Raw genomic sequence first — 19698 nt, forward strand, 5'->3', positions numbered from 1 at the left:
CAGCCATCACCTCCACCATTTCTATTGCCATCACCACAGCCATCACTTTCACCATCTCTACAGCCATCACCACAGTCATCACCACCACCATCACCTCCACCAGCAGCACCATCACCACCCTTGTGGACCCTCTCTACATACCCGTAGCCAGCCAAGAAGCCCAGGCTGGGGGGGCTGACTTTATCGTTGAAGATGACCATGGGCAGGATGTTGTCATCCCGGGGAGGGTCTTCTTTCAGTTTCACCACCCACCACTCCAAGAACCTGTCACCCCCTCCTCGGCCGGTGCCTGTGCGCTCCCGTTTCAGCTGCACCTCCACATCCAGGTAACTGTCCTCCCCATCTGCCAGAGTGGAGTTGGCACCATCAGGGCACAGAACAGCTGCTGCTGTGCCCCCGGCACTGATACTTTTTTTCAGGGGTGGGGACATGGTGGCACCCACCTGGCAGCAGCTGCTTCACTGGGTTGGCTTCTGGCCCATTGGGTGCCCGGATGTATTTGGGGAAGAGTTTGGGCACTCTCCTGCAAAAACACGGGGTGAGATGAGGGCTGGCTGAAGCATGAAGGAATGGGGCAGGGGTGGCTGGGTCCCTGTCCCCTTCCCCAGGACACTCACACAGGGGTGTTGCGGGTGCCCTGCAGCAGCTGGGCCAGCTCCATGCGCTGAGGTGCACCAGGCTGCAGGTCGGTGGTGTGCTTGTCAAAAGTGTGCTCCACCGTGCCCCCTTTGCCCAGGTCCCTGCGGGCACAAGAGGCTGAGCAAGGTGTGTGTGTTTGGGTTGGAGGTGGGGGAGAGGGCATGATGCAGATCGAGCTGTCCCACTCCCACCGTGCCAGGGGTACCTCTGGAAGGTCCAGGTGAGGCGCAGGGTGATGTCTGAGGAGCCGTTCTGCAGCTCCCGGCGCATCTGCTCCCGGCTGGGGGGGCTGATGCTCCACAGCGAGCCCGAGCTGCCCTCGATGCGAGCCGTCACGATGTCCTCGTAGCCGTACAGCGTGATGAACTGCATGGCCACCTGGCACCAAGGTGGCGGGCACGGCTCAGCTCGGCCCCCACCCCAGCACAACCCCACGCCATGGCACCCACAGCACCCACCAGGGTGGGGCAGGGTTGGGGTGACAGGCAGATAGGGGGCTGGGGATTTACCGGGGGCAGGGTGGGGTGGCAGGTAGCAGGGGGGGTGTGGGGACTTACCGGCTGTCTCTCAAACTTTCTGGTGAGGTCTTCATAGTCTCGGGGGGTGAAGGGTTGGATGGATTGCTGCTGGGCACTCATGGTGAAAAGAGGCTGGGGAAGGGGACAAGGTGCCATCAGCGGGGCATGGGATGTTGGTACCCAGGCTGGACACCCCAGCACCTGCCTCCAGCATCCTCACCTCGTACCCCCCCAGCTTGAGGGTGACGGTGACGTCGATGGGGTGGTTCACCACACCCACCACGGAGCGCACCAGGGACATGAAAAGCAGTGGGAACCAGATGATGGCCACGAGGAAGAGGATGATGAGGCCACCCATGCCATACTTCACAATCTTCTTCTTCTTCTGCCCCTTGGGTTGGGGGTATTTCTGCGAGGGGGGAGACAGCAGATGGTGCCAGGAGGGCTCAGGAGGACCCCCAAAAACAAGGGTCTTCCTGGGGAGCTGTGGCCAGCATGGTGGGGCTGTACCTTCTCCGTCTCGCGGCTGCACTTGATGATGAAGATGTTGGCGTAGATGTCCTCCACGCACATCCAGTTGGAGAGGGACAGTGTGGTGTCCGTCCAGACCCAGTCCATGACGGCCCGCAGCTCCACCAGGAAGGGCACAAGGCGAAACCTGGCACGGGGACACAGGGAGAGTGGACTGGTACAGCACCCTCTGGGCACCCAGAGGTCCCAGGTGGCCCCGTGACCTACCCTTGGAAGAGGAAGAGGTTGAGGTGGTTGTATTTCTTGGTGAGGAAGTTGCCCAGGATGCGGGTGGGGTAGCCGCAGCGGATCTGGTACGCTGACAGTGCAAAGTAGATGCACTTCACAAAGTACCACAGCTGGGCCACCATGTTGAGGTTGAACAACCTGTGGAAGGAAAGTGTCACCCCTCCGGCCACCCCGGGCTACCACGTGGGCTTGGGGACACAAAGGTGCCACCCTGAGCCTGTACCATGTCTTCAGAGGCATCCTCAGGGGATGCTTTGTACCTTTCAGTGACGGCTGGCAGGATGAAGAACATCCAGAGGTGGATGCTGAAGACCAGGATGACCTGGAAAATGAGCTTGCCCAGCACAGTCTTGCGGAGGTAGAGCGCACGGTCAATGACCATGGTGGTGAACTGGATCAGCAGCATGACCAGGAAGGCCTCTGGCACTTGGTCATCTGACAGTGAGGAGGTGATGTCCGCAGCTGCAGAGTGTTTCTGAAGGACAGGTCACCCATGAGGGTGGTGAGACACTAGAACAGGTTGCTCCAAGAGGCGGTGGAAGCCTCATCCCTGGATGCCTTTAAGGCCAGGCTGGATGTGGCTCTGAGCAACCTGATCTAGTGTGAGGTGTCCCTGCCCATGGCAGGGGGCTTGGAGCTAGGTGATCCTTGAGGTCTCATCCAGCCCTGACAATTCTCTGATTCTCTATGGCCTGTGGTGGGAGCCAGCTGGTTGGTGCCCCAGGGGACTCCCCTACTCACCCCAAAGGCCCAGAAGCCGAAGATGATGATGATGAAGTCCACGACATCAGCCAGGAACATAAAGGCGTAGACGTCGGTGGCTGCCCGGTGCTGGGTGTGCAGGATGTCCCGGAAGAACCCACGCACCGGCTGGTAGATGTTCTGTGCCCTGCAGGGGGCAGAGGGCACAGAGGGGATGGCTGACCACAGACTGCACCCTACGTTCCCCACACCCCAACCAGCACCACGGGGCACTCACATGGTGAGGAAGAAGAGCTTGACCCGCAGCCCAAAGGCCTTCATCTTCCTCTGAGCATGGCTTTCTTTGGCCTCTTCCTCCTTCTCCTCTTCCTCCTTTTTCTCATCCTCTTCCTCCTTTTCCTCATCCTCTGTGGGTGAGGCATAACCTGGGATACTGTATTCTGCCTGGCCCCAGGGCCTCTCCCCTCACTGGGCCACAAGGGTCAGGAACTGGTGCTCACCTTCCTCCAGAGCCACCTCTGGCTGCTTCCTCCCTTGCTTCCTCTTCTTCCTGAAGCGGAGCTGTGTGGCGCCAGGTCCCTCCTCCTGCTCCATGGTATTACCCTGTAGCTCTGGGCCCGCGGCTGCGTCCGGCACCCCTGGCTCTGCCAGCACCTCTGTCCCTTCTGCACCCACTGCCAGTGGTGGGGATGCTGCTTCCTCCTGCCTCTCCTCCTCTGCCTCATCCTCCGTCTTCTTCTTGGGGAAGGGATCCTCCTCGTGGTCCCACAGCCCGTAGGACTGGGGAGGGCCACAGTCAGTGGGATGGAGTTCCTGATGCCCCCCAGCCCCACACATTTCAACCCCATCCCACAGCATTGCATCCTGGTGTACACCAAGGACCCAACCAGCAATGGGTACCTTGAGTGGGAGCCCCAACAGAGCCAGCAAGCACCCACTGGGTGCTCTCCAGAGCCACCGTCACCTCCAGGCGCACCCCCAGCCCCTGGGGCCATCCACCCAAGCGATGCCCAGTGCAGTGCCCATGCCTTTGGCCTCACCAGCAGCTGGGAGCGATGGAAGAAGAGTGCCAGGAGCTGGATGAGGTCATACTTGACGTAGTGGTCGGTCTTCTCCAAGCCCAGGATACGGGGTGGGAAGAAGGGCTTGCCCTCATTGCGCACCAGCATGGCGTAGCCATTCCAAGGGAAGAACCCAAACTGGAAGAGGTACTTCACCACCACCATCACCTGTGGGGATGCTGGGGTCAGCGGGTGGCAGCTGGGTGGCATCAGCCCCCTTGCCAGCCAACCCCTGCCCACCTCAGTAAAGACGATGGCAGTCATCCAGAAGCGCTTGCTGGGCCGAGGGATGGAAAGCATGGCCCAGAGGAAGACGAGGATGGGCAGGAAGAGGGAGATGACAGAGGCGGTCACCATGTTGTTGAGGATGATGATGAAGTAGCAGAAGAGCTCAGAGTGGGCGGCCACGCAGCGGTACCCAGCCAGCAGCAGCTTCAGGAACCGGTTGTGGGACTGATAGAACTTCTCTGCTTCTTCCAGCTCAGAGAATTCCAGCTTCCTGAGGGGAGCACGGGGGGTCACCAGCCCCATCACCCCAAATCCCTGTCCCCCCCCGTCCCCACCGTCCCCGCACCTGCTCAGGAGGAGCTCGCTGGCTGTCCGGCTCCGGTTCTGCGGCAGAGCCAGGAGCTCCTGAGACCCAGCCACGCTCTCTAGGGACCTCCAGGTTGTCACTCGCTCCTGGCTGTCAGTGGGCAGCGGACATCCCACAGAGGTGGGTACAACTTCTTGGTGCCCACTGGGAATGGCATGGGGACAGGGATGAGCCCTGTGCCCAGCAGGTCCTTCCCGCTCCCCCCTCGGGGGGTTTCTATGCACCTGCCTGGAAGTGCTACTAGTATGGGAGTTTGCACCCCCTGGCCCCTGTGGACCTGGCTCCTCGAGGGCATCTTCAGATGGTGATGACAGGTAGAGCTCATCCAGGAGCCCACGGTGAATGTCCTCTCCCTGAAGCAGGCAGAGATTAGAGAATCACTGAATGGTTTGGGTTGAAAGGGACCCTTAAAGGTCACCTAGTCCAGCCCCACTGCAGTCAGCAGGGACATCTGCAACCGGAGCAGGTTGCTCAGAGCCCTAAACTGACCTGTGATGGTTCAAAGGATGGAGATCTCCCACCTCTCTGGCTAAGCTGGGCCAGGGTCTCATCACTCCCAGGGTAAACATTCCTGACTTCTATCCAGTCTAAATCTCCTTTTAGTTTAAACCATCGCCTCTTGTCCCATCACAACAGGCCCTGCTCAGAAGTCTGTCCCCAGCTTTCTGACTGACCCCTGCAAGTACTGAAAGGCCACCAGAAGGTCTCCCTGGAGCCTTCTCTTCTCCAGAGTGAGCCCCAACCCTCTCACTCTGCCCTCACAGTGGAGGGCTTCCACACCTCCCATCATTATTGCACCTCCATTGGCCCCAGTCCAACAGGCCCATGTCTCTCTCCTGCGCTGAGGACTCCAGAGCTGGCCCCAGCACTGCAGGTGGGGTGTCAGTAGAGCAGAGCAGAGGGGCAGAATGCCCACCCTCCACCTACTGCTCATGCTGCTAGGTATTAGCCCAGGCTATGGTTGGCTCTGGGCTGTGAGCACACATAGCCAACTTATGCCCATTTTTTCATGCCCCAGCACCCCCAAATCCTTCTCCAGCTCTCCAGTCTGGACTGACACTAGGGACTGCCCTGACCCAGGTGCAGGATCTTACACTTGGCCTTGCTGAACCTCATGATGTTCACATGGTCCCACTTCTCCAGCCTGTCCAGGTCCCTCTGGCCAAACCCCATTCCTCAGGTATGTCAGCGGCACCACTCAGCTTGGCGTCACCTGCCAACTCGCTGCGGCTTCGCTCCCGCCCGCTGTGCCACGGGCACAGGTCTCACGGTCAGTGGCTGTGCCCTGGTGTCCCCCCAGCCTCACCGTGGCCAGGTGCTGGCTGAGGACATATCTCTCAAGGCGCAGGATGGTGGACATGGCACCGTGCTCCTGGGTGCAGGCATCCAGCCACTGGGTCAGCCCATCCACCAGGGCCTGGCACAGCACCCACAGGAACCGCAGCGTGTTCAGCGCCCGCTGCACCACGTTGCTGTGCTCTGCCGAGGTGAGGAGAGACAGGGAGGGTCATTCTGTGCCCACTCAGACTCCCCCCAGCACTCCAATCCTGCTGTTGGCCTACCAGAGCCTTCCTCCTCCTCCTCTTCCTCCTGGCCTCCAGCTTCTTCAGGTGTCTCGACTTCCTCCTCCCTTGCTCCGCTGTCTCCTGCAAGGGTCAGACCCCCCCAGGAAGCGGTAACACCAGCTTAGTGGGGTATGGACATCACTGCTGGCCCCTACTGGGGTCTTCTGCTCATCACCCTGTTTCTCACATCCCTCCTTCCAGCTTAAAAACCAGCCTGGACACAAAAGAAGAGCTGCGCGACTTGTGCCCAACCCCACTGTAGCCACCAAAGAGTCCAAAAGCACATCAGGAACCCCACTGAGGTGATGTCAGGGAGATCACTGGTCACAAAGCAGGTCTGTGTCCCTGCCTGCCCACACCTTGTCCCATTTTAGGGGGAGCCAGACCTTCAGGATGAGCCACACCCACCTGCAGCACCCTCAGCACTGGGTGGCTCAGTCTGCTCCTGCTGCCGCAGTGCTGTCCTGGTGTTGGTCACCCAGGCCTGGTACACAAGCTGGTGGGGGGAAGAAGGGTTGTTAGCACCCCATGGGCACCATGATGCATGTCCCCCAGAGCCTCCAGCCACACCCACCTGGAAGGCACTCTGCCTGCCTTGCTCCTCTGACACTGCTGTCTCCTCCTCCTCCTCGCTGTCTGACTCGAAGAGGAAGTATTCCCCAGAATGAAGCACTGTTGGGATGGTACAAGATGTCATGGCACAGCCAGTGCCATGGCACAAGGTGTCACAGCACAACTGGTGCCTGGTGGCATGGCATAGGGTATGACACGGCTGGTGCCACAGTGTGGCATACTTAGTACCATGACACCTTCTGTCATGGCACAGGTGGCACCTGGTGCCATGGCATGGGATGTCACAGCACAACTGGAGCCTGGTGACATGGCACGTGGTGTGAGGACACAGCCAGTGCCCAGCAGCACAGGGTGTTGTGGCAAGGCCGCTGCCACCCCAAGGCTCTCTGCGATACAGCAGGGCCCACACAGTGCCAAAGGACACCCACGAGGATTCCCAGTGGGAAACAAAGATGATGAAGATGATGAAGACTCAACCCTCACACCACCACAGAGAACTCCCTCTGGCGCTGGAAGCTGGAGGCAATCTACGCCAGTAACCCCAAAGCCAGGCCAGCACCTCCCAGCCCAGCACCGTTAGTGCTGGGAAGCAGAGCAGCCCTGGTTAGTGCCCTGAGCCGCGCGCGGGGCCAGGGGACATGCAGGCTGTCACCTCGCCGAAAGCACCACCGCCATCGCTCCCCGCGGGTGTTAGCGGCCCCCTGCGCGGGGACCCTGCCGAGGGCTGCGCCCCGTTACGGGCCCTGTGGCAGGGCTGTACCTGCAGCGTGGTCTAACCATGGCCGCCACCACCGAGACCTCTGCTGGGAGGGGTCCACAGGGCTTCTGGGGGCATCTGCTGTGGAAGGGCAGATGGGGTGCTGAGAACGGACATGCTCAGTGCATGTGCCCAGGCACTTAGGGACAAGGAGGGGGTTCACCACAGTCCCTGAATCCCAGCATGGTAGGGGTCCTCTGGAGATCATCCAATCCAACCTCCCTGCTAAAGCAGGGTCGCCCACAGCAGGCTGCCCAGGATCACAATGTCCAGGTGAGTTTGGAATCTCTGCTGAGAAGGAGACTCCACCTCTCTGGGCAGCCTGCTCCAGTGCTCCAGCACCCTCACACCAAAGAAGTTTCTCATCTTCACATGGAACCTCCTGGGTTCCTTGTCCTGTCACTGGGCACCACTGAGAAGAGTCTGGCCCCATTCTCTTGCCCTCAGCCCTTTAGCTCTTGCTAAGCATTGATCAGCTCCCCTCTCAGGCTGCTCTTCTGCAGGCTAAACAGCCCCAGGGCTCTCAGCCTTTCCTCCTCACAGAGATGCTCCTGGCCTCACAGCATCTTTGTAGCCTCCACTGGACTCTCTCCAGCAGTTCCCTGTCTGTCTTGTACTGGAGAGCTCAGACCTGGACCCAGTTCTCCAGTTGTGGCCTCACTAGGACACAGTATGGGGAGAAGAACCTTCCTCAACCTGCTGGCCACACTCTTCTTCATGCACTACAGGAGACCAATTGCCTTCTTGGTCATGAGAGCCTATTGCTGGCTCTTGGGCAACTTGCTGTCTAGCAGCTCACCCAGCTCCCTCTCCAGAGAGTTGCTTCCCAGCAGGTCAACTCCTCACCCGTACTGGTGCAGGGAGTTACTCCCCAGGTCCAGCAGGACTCTACACTCACCCTGGATGAACCTCACGAGGTTCCCCTCTGCCCAGCTCCATCCTGGCCAGCCCTTGCTGAATGGCTGCAATCACTCCTCGCCAGTTTGGTACCACCAGCAAACTGCCTGAGGGTCCATTCTGTGCCTTCACCCAGGTCACTGATGGAGATGCTGAACAAGACTGGACCCAGTCCTGGCCCTTGGGGAACATCATGAGCTACAGGCCTCCAACTAGACTCTGGCCCGTTGCTCACAACACTCTTGAGGCTTCTCTTTCAGCCAGTTCCTCAACCCATGGAGTCCATGTGGCTCCATCAGGATGGGCATCAGCAATGGGCTGTGGTCACCTTACTGTACCTGGAGGGGGACTGGGGGACATGGACCTCTCAGCTCTCACCTCCTCTGGCATCATCCTGCCCCTCACTGGTGCCACTGCGCAGTCGCTCCTGGTGGTACTTCTCCTGCTTGGCTCGGATCCGCTCCATCCTGCCAGGCAGAGGCTGCTGCAGAGGCTGCTCCTCCAAACCCCACCCCAGGAGCACCTCCATCCACCTTACACACCCAATGGGTGCCCCAGGCTGCTGATGGCTGCAAGAGGGGGTCCCAGTGCCCCCCAAAACCCACTCACTGCCGTTTCAGCTGGGCCAGTGACTTCTTCTCAGCTTGCTGGTGGTGGCGCATCCTCTTCAGGGTGCTGGCCTTGAACAACGCAACGCCTCTGGAGACAACAGGAGAGTGAGGGGGGCATCTACACCATGACACCCATGGCAGCTCTCTGGGACCCCAGTCCCACCTGGAAGCCTGCAGAGCAGAGGCCTGGAAGTCCAGCATGACGTGCAAGAAGTAGTAGCTGAGAAAGATGCGACGCTGGAGCAGGAGGAAGAAGAAGCAGATGCTGTCCCAGATGATGCCCGCCTCCTCCACGGGCAGCAAGCAGTCCTGGTCCTTGCCCATCTCCTTGGCTGGCAGGTAGAGGTACAGGCAGATCAGGCAGCAGCCCAAACCAGCACCTCCAGTCCCGCTAGCTCGGGTAGGGCAACCCCCAGACCCTCCAGGGCCAGCGACTCACGGTCATAGTAGCCCTTGACAGTGCAGACCAGGCTGAAGAGCTGAATCACCCAGCAGAAGTTGCTCTGCATCTGCTGCACGAAGACGCAGGAGAGGAGCTGTGGGAACAGAGTTCAGCATCATGGAACAGTTTTGGTTGGAAGAGACCTTTAAGATCATGGAGTCCAACCATTAACCCAGCACTGTCAGGTCACCACTAAACCATGGCCCTTAGCATGACATCTCCACAGCTGTGAAACCCCTCCAGGGATGCGGACTTCACCACTGCCCTCGGCAGCCTGGTCCAGGCCTTGACAGCCCTCAAGGGAAAGAAATCATTCCTCATGTCCAACATAAACCTCCTCTGGCACAACTCGAGGCCTTTTCTTCTTGTCTTATGGCTTCCTCCTTGGGAGAGCCTCCTTTCAGGGAGCTGCAGAGAGCCAGAAGCTCTCCCCTCAGCCTCTTTTTCTCTGGCTCCCTCACAAGACCTATTCTCCAGACCCTCCAGGGTTCACCCAGGAGCAGTCCTGCCACCTGTCCCCTTCCCAGGAGACGGCCAAGGGATGGGTGTCCCTGAGCAGCAGCCTGGGGAGCATTGCACAGCCAGGGCCCAGCAGCCCTCACCGACAGCATGTTCTTGGAGATGATGACGGTGATGTTGTAGAGGATGAGACAGTCCCAGAGCACGAGGCGAGCCCGCGCCGGCTTGCGCAGCATGGCGGTGCCGAACAGCAGCAGGTAGAAGCAGGCCAGCAGGTAGCCGAGGCCGAAGAGGCTGATGCGGGTGGCCCCGGTGATGAAGACCACCACCAGGACAAACCAGAAGAGGTAGCGGAACACCACTACCTTTGCCATGTCCAGGTATGACCTGTGGGATGGGGTGCTCAGAGCAAGGTCCTTGTCCCCTACCCGCGCCCACACCAGCTGGTTTTGGAGCGGTGCAAGCTGCTGCCTTGTGTCCCAACCAAACCAGTGTGGTCCTGCTCCCTGCAGCAGCTCTATAGTGGAAAACAAACTGCTTTGTCCTGCTCTATGGAGTCCTGCTGCCCATGGGGGCCCTGCACCATCAGCAAGGGTCCCATCCCCATCCTGGGGTAACCCAGTCTAGCAGGTCCCACTGCCTTGGGTTCCCATCCTGTCCATACCTCAAAGAGATCTCATCCCATCCTAAGAGATCCCAACCCAACAGTCCCTGTGCCTTGTCTTCCCATCCTGTCCATACCTCAAGGGCACCAGATCCCATCGCAGCAGGTCCCACTGCCTTGTGTTCCATCTTGTTCACACCTCAAGGGGATCCCATCCCATTCCACCCCAGCAGGTCCCACTGTCTGGGGGATCCTGTCTTGCCCATACTCCAGGTGCAAGATCCCACTCTCACGTCCCCACATGGCCCATCCTACCCTGCCGTGGTGCCGTCATGGTGCTGAGCACCTACCTGCAGTGGATGAAGTTGGGGGTGGGGTTGTGGGGGTCCCGTGCCAGGTCGAGCCTGTCACTGTTGTCCCCAGCTGCCCGCAGCCACTCCTCGCTGCGCTCGGCCTCGAACACCCGCCACTGCTGCGCCGCACACAGCAGCAGCACAAAGTCATCTGCAGGCACAGTGGGTGGCACAGGGGGTGGGCAGGGCTCAGGTAGGCCACTCCCATCAGAAATGGGTGTGGCACCCACAAGCTCCTTCCCCATGAGCACACCATCAGCAGGGCAATGAGAGGGGCTGGGTGATGCCAAGAGCTGTGGCACCACACGGGAAAGGCAACGCCAAGAGCTAGGGCACCCCATGGTCAGGGTAATACCAGGGGTTGGGGGACTCCATGAGCTGGCAGAGAATGGGGTACCCCATGGGCTGGGCAACATTGAGGGCAGGGGCTCTCAGTGGATAGGGTAATCCCAGTGGACACTCCATGAGAGAGGCAATGGCAGGGTCTGGGGTACCCCATGGGACAGGCAGTGCCAGGGTCTGGGGTGGTAGGTTACTCACTGATGAGGTTGGTGGATTTGGGTGCCATGAAGAAGTCAGGCAGGTAGAGCCACTTGATGAGCGCCGAGTTGATGGGGAGGGCTTTGCTCCAGCGCCATGGATAGTCTGGGGGAGGTAGGTGGGCACGCTGAGCTCCTTACCCAAGGTGGGCAGCGTGCCCACGCACAGCCCTCTGCCTCCATGACCCACTCAAAGGGTGGGTGCTCCCCAAAAGGACAGGTTCCTCCAACCTCTGCCCTTACCCACGCAGAGGGCAGGAGGCATGCCCACGCAGAGCAGGTACTGGTAGAGGAAGAAGATGACGAGGAAGAGGCAGTACTTGGGCCAGAGGCGGGCAATGGCCGCCCGCCGGCGCCGCGTCAGGATGACCACCAGCCAGCAGCCGTGGAGGATCACCAGGAAGTTCATCCGCTGCCCGATCACGTTCACCGTCATCAGGAAGCAGATCTAGGGTGGGCAGATGCAAAGCCTCAGCCCTGGGGTGCTGCCAGTGGGGGCACCTTTGTCCCCTGTCAGCACCTGCTGCCCACCTCCAAGCCAAACTTGTAGTAGAAGTAGTTGAGGAAGTATTTGGCACAGCTGATGAGGCCCTGGTCGAGGTGCTCACGGGAGATGTCTTCAAAGATGGTTTCGGTGACAGGGGCCACCAGCTGGTGCTGCTTGCGGTAGTACTCCTGGCGCCGGTACACCACTGCCTCGAACACCAGCAGCAGCAGCACCTGCAGGTGGTTCTGGAGGGCACAAGAGGATGCTCAGGCCCATGACACATCACCGAGCACCCTCCCACCTTGTCTCCATGGACAGGGTGTCCCTGTGCCTACCTGGATGTAGCCCAAGTTGGGGTAGCCCTTGCGGACACCGAACCAGGCGGCAGGGTCCACGGGCCCACGGTACAGCGTGGAGTTGGGCAGCTCCTGAGGGCTCAGGTTGGTGCTGTTGAGGAGAGGCTGCAACAAGAAGCACCACCAGGCATCAGCACTCCTCAAACGCTTCCACCAGACCCCACCTCTAGCAAGGGAACTCCCCCCACCATGCCACCACCAGCACCCCAAGAACCAGGCACCCCTTCAACATGGGGCACCTGGGTGCAGTTGCTGGAGTAGGCGCTGGGGTTGACGATCTTGAGCTGGTAGAGCATCTTGCAGACGATGATGATGCAGGTCCAGATGGTGGAGAGGCAGGAGGCCATGTGGCGGAAGCGGCAGTAGGGCATGGCAAAGGCCCAGAGCAGCACTAGCAGGAAGTTCATCACTGACACCTGATGATGTACCGACCACGTCAGCACTCTGGGCTGCCGGCTGAGACCCCCCCAACCCCAGCATCCCAGGGCTGGTACCTCCTCCAAGGCCACCCAAACAGTGTAGAGAGCCACCAGCTTCAGGATGTGGAGCTCCAGCAGGCGCCCCACGAAGACCTGGGTGCGGGTCAGCATGTCCGAGAAGGTCCAGCCCAGCACGATCAGGCGCTCCAGCACCAGACCCCACTTGGTGGGCACTGCAGGGACACAGGGACGCAGACTGTCATGGACACCCCTGCAGCCACCCTGGCTCAGGAGACATCCCAACACATCCCTGTACCCTCCCATGCTTGGAGGATAATCCAATCCATCCCCACAACCTTCCACACCTGGAGGAGACCCTAATCCATCTCCATAGTCTCCCAGCACCTCCCTGACTTGGCAGACATCCTAATCCATTCCCAGCATCCTCCCTGCTCCATCCTGGCTTGAAGGGCACCCCAAATTTATGTCTTTAGCCACCCACCCCAATTCTGACTGACAGGACAACCCAATCCATCCTTGTAGCCTCCCAGCCCTTTCCTGGCTCTGAAGTTATCTCAATCCACCCCCACATCTTCCTACACTTGGAGGTCACCTCAATCCACTGCTGCACCCTCCCACACTCAGAGGTCACCTCAAATCTATTTCAAAGAATCATAGAATCAACCAGGTTGGAAGAGACCTCCAAGATCATCCAGTCCAACCTAGCACCCAGCCCTAGCCAGTCAACTAGACCATGGCACTAAGTGCCTCATCCAGGCAGCCCATTCCAATGCCAATCACTCTCTCTACCAAGAACTTCCTCCTAACATCCAGACTATAGTTCCCTCGGCACAACTTGAGACTGTGTCCCCTTGTTCTATTGCTGGTTGCCTGGGAGAAGAGGCCACCCCCCACCTGGCTACAATGTCCCTTCAGGTAGTTGTAGACAGCAATGAGTTCTGCCCTGAGCCTCCTCTTCTCCAGGCTAAACAACTCCAGCTCCCTCAGCCCCTCCTCACAGGGTTTGTGTTCCAGGCCCCTCACCAGCTTTGTCACCCTTCTCTGGACACTTTCCAGCACCTCAACATCTCTCTTGAATTGAGGGGCCCAGAACTGGACACAGCACTCAACCCTCCCAGCCTCTTCCTGGCTTAAAGGACACCCCAACCTTTGCTGTACCCTCCCACACTCAGAAGTCACCTCAAATCCATCTCCCTGCCCTCCCAAGCCCCAGTCCCACCCCAGCCCTGCTAAGTACCCTGGGATTCGGTGTCGGAGTCGTCTGCCCCAGCGCACTCGGCAGCAGCTGCATCCCTCAGCAGCCGGCTCCCGTGAAGCTCCTCAGGTCTGCGGGGAGGAGGGATCAGAGCAGGGATGGAAGCAGTCTCAGGGTGAAGGTTGGGGTCACTCCATTATGGAGACCTACCTGGGAATGTGGCATGTGGGTGGAGCAGTGGTGGGGACGTGCTCTAGGTCAGTGATGTGCATGAAGGGACGGTGAAAGTAATGGAGCTGGAGGATGCAGGCCAGGAGGAAGAAGCCTGGGATGAGGGTGCTGGTGAAGAGCTCGGAGACGCTGAATTGCTCCAGCCCCAGATCACCAAGCCTGCACAGGAAGAGGACTGTCAACACGGGGCCACATCCATCCCACCCTGCATGGGCCCCGAGCCACCATTCTGCAACTCAACCTCAGTTTCCCCATGTAAAACACATTCCTGGGCCATGCCTTGGTTCCACCAGAGGGCTGCCAGCAGCAGGGCTCCTGTGGCGGGTCAGAGACACTCACTGCTCATCGGTGAGGCCTGTCAGGTTCCTCCAGTACGTGGGGAAGTCCTCAAACTGGAAGGTGTAGACGGCAATGAGGACCAGCATGGTGTACGCCACCACCAGCCACCAGAAGCCTTTCAGCACCTTGCGCCACAGGCTGTAGTACACCTGTGGGGACAGGGACATCAGTGAGGACACACCGGGGACAGGGATGGGGAATCATCAAATGGCATAAGCTGGAAAAGACCTCCAAGGCCATCGAGTCAAGCCACGAACCCAGCACTGCCAGGTCACCACTAACCCATGTCTCTCAGCACCACATTTCCACAGCTTTGAAACTGCTCCAGGGATGGAGACTCCACCACTGCCCTGTGAAGCCTGGGCCAGGCCTTGGCAATCCTCAAGGGGAAGAAATTGTTCCTCATCTCCAACTTAAACCTCCCCTGGTGCAACTTGAGGCCATTTCCTCATGTCTTATCCTGTTGCTTGTTCCTTGGGAGAAGAGACTGAGCCCTGCCTGCCTCCAGCCTCCTTGCAGGGAGTTGTAGAGAGCTGGAAAGTCTCTCCTCAGCCTCCTTTTCCCCAGACTGAACAACTGCAGCCCCCTCAGCTGCTCACTGAAAGACCTTTTCTGCAGACCCTTCAACAACTTTGCTGCCCTTCTCTGGACCCACTCCAGTACCTCAATCTCCTTCTTGGAGTGAGGGCACCAAAACTGAACCCTGTACTGAAGGTCTGACCTCACCAGTGCTGAACAGACAGGACAATCTCTGGTCCTGATAGCTACACTATTGCTGATTGAAGCCAGGATGCTGGTGACCTTCTTGGTCACCTTGGCACACACTGGCTCATCTTCAGCTGCCTGTTGACCAACCCCGCCTCAGTGCTTTTCCAGTCACTCTATGCCAGCCTGAAGAGGTCTCTGGTGCCTCTCACCTGGAAGAGGGTGAGGCAGAGGAGGAAGAGGAACATGTAGACGATCTTGTAGAGGACGAGGCGCCCGGCGAAGCTGACCACGATGAACATGCCAGCGCAGACACAGATCCAGTACTTGGCATAGAAATCCGTCACCAGGGCGCCCAGCGCCTTCAGCACGTCCCGCTGCCGGCTGGACTCTGCAAGGGCAGGCAGGCAGCTGCAGGCAGCTGGGCTGGAGCACACAGGTGTCCCCCCTGGCCCCAGCAGCTGCCAGCTGCACGGTGCTTGCACCATGGGGATGCCCAGCCCAGCACAGGGTCCCTCCCTGCAGGTCCTCAGGATTGCTCAGCTCGGCACAGGGTCTCTCCAGACAGGTGACACCAGGAGCCCTCACCTGCTTCCGAGGAGATGGTCACCTCCAGCAGTGGGGTGGTTGGACACCTCCTCGTTAGCACCTTCTCCTTGACAAAGACCCGCAGCAGCAGCCAGAAGGTCAAGGTGAGCAGGAGCTGTGGGGACAAGCGGTGAGCAGGGACAGCTGTGTGCTGCTGGGGACAGGGATGGGGACAACAAGCTTACCTTAGCCCCCAGGTCCAGGCAGGGATATTTGGGGCGGACCAGGCCCAGCTGCTCGAGGCTCATGAAGCCAACACGAGTGGGTAGCTCGGGGACCAGGTCCATGCCCCAGACATACTGAAGGCTGCAGAGAGTGATGCCATAGAGGAGGAGGAAGGGTGAGCAGAGCATGGCGAAGTGATGCCGGCTCCGCACTATCCAGATCAGGCATGCCCAGAGCAGCAGCACGAAGGTCAACCAGCTGTGGTAGGTGATGCTCCACACCTATGGGCAGGCAAGACGAGGACACATTCATCACTGAAGCATAGAATGGCTCAAGTTGGAAGGGACCTTGAAGATCATCTAGTTCCAAACCCCTGCTATGAGCAGAGACACTTCCTACTAGACAAGGTTGCTCAAAGCCTCATCCAGTCTGGTCTTAGACACCTCCAGGGATGAGACGTCCACAACTTCTCTGCACAACTTGCTCCAGCGCCTCACCAACCACATAGTAAAGAACTTCCTCATGCCCAATCTCAAATCTACCCTGCTCTAGGTTAAACCCATTGCTCTTCGTCCTGTCACCCTATGTGCTTATGAGACACCACATGTCTTCAGCTTTCCCACAGCCACTCGAAGTTTGCCTGAAGCTTTCTCTTCTTCAGGCTGAATAGACTAAACAACCTCAGCCTGCCCTCAAAGGAGAGGTGCTCCAACCCTCTGATCGCCTTTGCGGCCCTCCTCTGGACCCTCTCCAACTAGATCCATGTAATTCTTGTGTTGGGGGCTCCAGAGATGGACACAGTACTCCAAGTGGGGTCTCACGAGAGCAGAGCAGAGGGGCAAGAATCACCTCCCTCGACCGGCTGCCCCTGAGTCTTTTGATGCAACCCAGGACACAATCAGCTTTTTGGACTGACAGTGCACACTGGCACCTCATGTCAAGTGCCACCACTCAGCCCGGGAGGTCCCTGCCACGTCTGTGTCCCCTCGTGTCCCCTTCCCAGGCCCTTACCATCATGGCGATGAGGGCGCAGACGTAGCTCTGCCTCATGACAACGTGACCCAGGCTGTGCAGGAGCAGTCGCTCGGCTGGACGCTTCCTGCCTGCCCATGGGGAGGGGGACAATGAGCCACCCCCGAGGTCACAGGCAGGGTCTGGGGAGGGGCAGGTGATGTGGGTCAGCTTACCTGGCTGCGGTGAGCTAGCCATGACATGGATGGTGCAGTTCTCAGCATCACTGCCCGGCTTCCCCGTGCTGGAGGACAGCATGGGCTGGGGGAGCAGAGAGGGCTCAGAGCCCACCCTGGCACCCCTGAAGCAACCCACACCCACTCCCCTCCTAGCCTGGGCACTGCCTTGTGGTACAGCCACCCCAAACCCACCTTGGTGTCCTCAGTCACACAATCAGTGTCCTTGGGCCAGCTCTCCAGCTCCACCAGCTCACTTGCCAGGCATCTTGCTGGTGGCTGCGCCAGTGGCATGGTTCTCTGTGAGGGGCAGGAGCCAGCTCAGACCCACTGAAGGAGCAGGGTCATGACCCAAACCCTTGCTCAGATACCCCCCAGCCATGTTCACCCCAGCTCCCCTCCATTGTGCACTCACAATGCCAGGGCTGGGGCAGTCAGAGCACTGGGGCACAGTGGGCATCACCGCAGGTTCCAGCTCCTGCAGCCCCTCACCTTGGCATCCAGGCGGCGCAGCTTCACCAGGGTGGCCACAGTATAGTAGAAGAGGAGTAGGATGCCAGGGTTGGCATAGACAGGCCAAGGATGGCTGGTGTTGAGCACCAGAGCATTGGGCCAGGAGCAGTTGTGGTACAGGACAATGTCCTTGAAGCCAAATAACCTGTAGGAACAGAGTAGGTGGCACTAACCCCTACTAGTGAACAACCATCTTGGTACTGGCATGGCACACAGGGACCTCATAGTAGGATGGGGGCCAAACAAGGCATCAGACTGCTTACCAAGAGTGGCATGGGGACCTGTGGCATGGCTTTCTCCCCAGGGACTCACCGTGCCCAGATGGTGGGGGGTGGGAAGACCCCCTGGATGAAGGGCGTCTGGTAGGTGTAGAGGCAGAGGAGGTGGCTGGCGGTGTAGATGCCAATGAGGACGCAGAGGGTGTCAAAGGCCAGGCGGTTGGCAGGGAGGTGGCAGGCCCACCACGTGCAGAGGCCCACGAAGACGAGGTAGTAGATGCTGGAGGAGGCGGAGGGCAGGGTGATCCCTGGGGAGCAGTGGGCAGTCAGAGCACGGCCAAGGCTCCTCCAGCCAGGCAGCACCTGCCCAAGTGTCCCCCTGCACTCAGCGTGACTCAGACTGAGCATCCTAACATGGACCAACCATCTCCCACACCAAGCATCCTCCTGGATCACTCATCATCCAGACAAAGCCTCTCCCTAGACTGAGCATCACCCAGACCCAGCACCCCCTTGGACCAAACATCCCACTGGACCAAGCGTCGCTTGGACCTAGCACCCTCCTGGACCAAGCATCACCCAGACCAAACATCTCCTTGGACCAAGCGTTCCTGGACCAACTAACCCTCAGACTGAACACCCTCTTGGATGAAGCAATCCCTCCTGAACCAGGCAGTATGCCCACCAAGACCCCAGTCTCCCCCATTCTGTACCCACCAGCCAAGGCCAGCAGCAGGACGGCCAAACCCTTCCCAGCTGCCCAAAGCAGCCAGTGAGCTGTCACCCGCAGCCTGGTGCTGAGCGGTGCGTCCCTGCCGGCCCTGCCTCCGTGCTGCTCCGTGTCCTCTTCCTCCTGCCATGTGAGAAGGTGGTGTGAGCCCTGTGACTGAACACCAGGCAGCTCCAGGCTGCTCCTGGCTGTGCCCTGGATTTCACACTTGAGGGAACCTCACAAAGTTCAACCAGGGCAAGAGCACAGTGTCCTGCATCTGTAGAAGAATAGCTCCCAGCACCAGTACAGCTGAGGAGGTGACCTGCTGGAAAGCAGCTCTGAGAAGGATCTGGGAGTGCTGGGGGACAAGAAGCTCCCCAGGAGCCAGCAATGTGCCCTCATGGCCAAGAAGGCCAATGGGCTCCTGGAGTGCTTGAGGAAGAGTGTGGCCAGCAGGGAGGTTCTCTTTCCCTTCTACTCTGTCCTAGTGAAGCCACTGCTTAAGTACTGTGGCCTGTTCTGAGCTCTCCAGTTGAAGACAGACAGGGAACTACTGGAGAGAGTATAGCAGAGGATACAAAGATGCTGAGGGGCCTGGAGCATCTCTGTGAGGAAAGGCTGAGAGCCCTGGGGCTGTTTAGCCTGCAGAAGAGCAGCCTCAGAGGGGATCTGATCAATGCTCAGCAAGAGATAAATGGCTGGGTGCAAGAGAAGGGGACCAGACTCTTTTCAGTGGTACCCAGCAAAGGACAAGGGGCAGTTGGCACAAATTGGAACCCAGGAGGTTCCACGTGAAACACAGGAGAAACTTCTTTGGTGTGAAGATGCTGCAGCTCTGGAGCAGGCTGCCCAGGGAGGCTGTGGAGTCTCCTTTTCTGCGGAGATTCCAAACCCACCTGGACATTGTGACCCCAGGCAACCTGCTGGGGGTGACCCTACTTTAGCAGGGGGTATCGACAAGGTCTCCAGAGGTCCCTTCAGACCCCTACCACGCTGGGGTTTGCTCAGAACAAGCGTGGACAGTCAGGACACCCTGCCTGCTGCTGTGCAGCTCCTGACTCTGTTTATCCCATTAGCCTCTTGGAAAGCTCCTCCAAAGGCAGCTGCCGATCTTGGCACTGGCTCCTGGGTTCCCAGCACTCAGCTTTTTTTCCAGGCTGCCTCCCCACTCACAGCAAAGGCATCCATCAGTGCTCCCGTTACAGCCTGGCTGGAGCTGGGCAGCAGCACCTCAGAGCAGTGAGGAGCACCCCAATAAGGGGCTGAGCCCCAGCAGGCAGTGTGGGGTTGTGTCTGCCTGGCTGACCCCAGTGCCATGAGCACGGCGTGCTGGTGCCCCACTGGCACTGCCAGGCAGGGCTGGCACAGCACGGGTGCCACATCCTATGAAGCGCCAGGCTGTTTGCTGGGATCCCTACGGCAACGCAGGAGCAAACAGCGGCACTCCCCCACGGCTGAGTCACCGCGGCCAGGATGAGGTGCTGTGAC

The 19698-nt window shown here is 59.2% G+C and overlaps 1 protein-coding gene across 3 annotated transcripts in view; it reads right to left on the reverse strand.

Annotated features, from left to right (window-relative positions):
- Window positions 1–19698, reverse strand: part of PIEZO1 (piezo type mechanosensitive ion channel component 1 (Er blood group)) — a 30681-nt gene that overhangs the window by 1023 nt on the left and 9960 nt on the right. The window contains exons 6-49 of one of the 3 annotated variants that reach the window (XM_064160113.1): window positions 18216–18351; window positions 17593–17806; window positions 17260–17425; window positions 16963–17067; window positions 16768–16852; window positions 16592–16683; window positions 15601–15861; window positions 15416–15530; window positions 15040–15218; window positions 14123–14271; window positions 13763–13942; window positions 13595–13683; window positions 12412–12569; window positions 12157–12333; window positions 11897–12022; window positions 11606–11806; window positions 11318–11522; window positions 11076–11180; window positions 10533–10686; window positions 9722–9965; window positions 9117–9213; window positions 8841–9009; window positions 8676–8765; window positions 8445–8533; window positions 7173–7250; window positions 6414–6511; window positions 6248–6335; window positions 5837–5920; window positions 5581–5753; window positions 4254–4627; window positions 3920–4178; window positions 3659–3847; window positions 3119–3398; window positions 2896–3025; window positions 2658–2805; window positions 2177–2391; window positions 1896–2054; window positions 1668–1815; window positions 1378–1566; window positions 1197–1289; window positions 845–1017; window positions 618–740; window positions 444–523; window positions 142–343 (exon numbers count right to left, since the gene is read on the reverse strand). In XM_064160113.1, the coding sequence (XP_064016183.1) occupies window positions 142–343; window positions 444–523; window positions 618–740; window positions 845–1017; window positions 1197–1289; window positions 1378–1566; window positions 1668–1815; window positions 1896–2054; window positions 2177–2391; window positions 2658–2805; window positions 2896–3025; window positions 3119–3398; window positions 3659–3847; window positions 3920–4178; window positions 4254–4627; window positions 5581–5753; window positions 5837–5920; window positions 6248–6335; window positions 6414–6511; window positions 7173–7250; window positions 8445–8533; window positions 8676–8765; window positions 8841–9009; window positions 9117–9213; window positions 9722–9965; window positions 10533–10686; window positions 11076–11180; window positions 11318–11522; window positions 11606–11806; window positions 11897–12022; window positions 12157–12333; window positions 12412–12569; window positions 13595–13683; window positions 13763–13942; window positions 14123–14271; window positions 15040–15218; window positions 15416–15530; window positions 15601–15861; window positions 16592–16683; window positions 16768–16852; window positions 16963–17067; window positions 17260–17425; window positions 17593–17806; window positions 18216–18351 (6869 nt within the window). Of the gene's footprint in view, window positions 1–141; window positions 344–443; window positions 524–617; window positions 741–844; window positions 1018–1196; window positions 1290–1377; window positions 1567–1667; window positions 1816–1895; window positions 2055–2176; window positions 2392–2657; window positions 2806–2895; window positions 3026–3118; window positions 3399–3658; window positions 3848–3919; window positions 4179–4253; window positions 4628–5580; window positions 5754–5836; window positions 5921–6247; window positions 6336–6413; window positions 6512–7172; window positions 7251–8444; window positions 8534–8675; window positions 8766–8840; window positions 9010–9116; window positions 9214–9721; window positions 9966–10532; window positions 10687–11075; window positions 11181–11317; window positions 11523–11605; window positions 11807–11896; window positions 12023–12156; window positions 12334–12411; window positions 12570–13594; window positions 13684–13762; window positions 13943–14122; window positions 14272–15039; window positions 15219–15415; window positions 15531–15600; window positions 15862–16591; window positions 16853–16962; window positions 17068–17259; window positions 17426–17592; window positions 17807–18215; window positions 18352–19698 lie in introns of all 3 variants that reach the window. The other 2 variants (XM_064160111.1, XM_064160112.1) reach the window with 2 other exon arrangements.

This window comes from Pogoniulus pusillus, chromosome 20 (genome assembly GCF_015220805.1).
Source record: "Pogoniulus pusillus isolate bPogPus1 chromosome 20, bPogPus1.pri, whole genome shotgun sequence".
NCBI lineage: Eukaryota > Metazoa > Chordata > Aves > Piciformes > Lybiidae > Pogoniulus > Pogoniulus pusillus.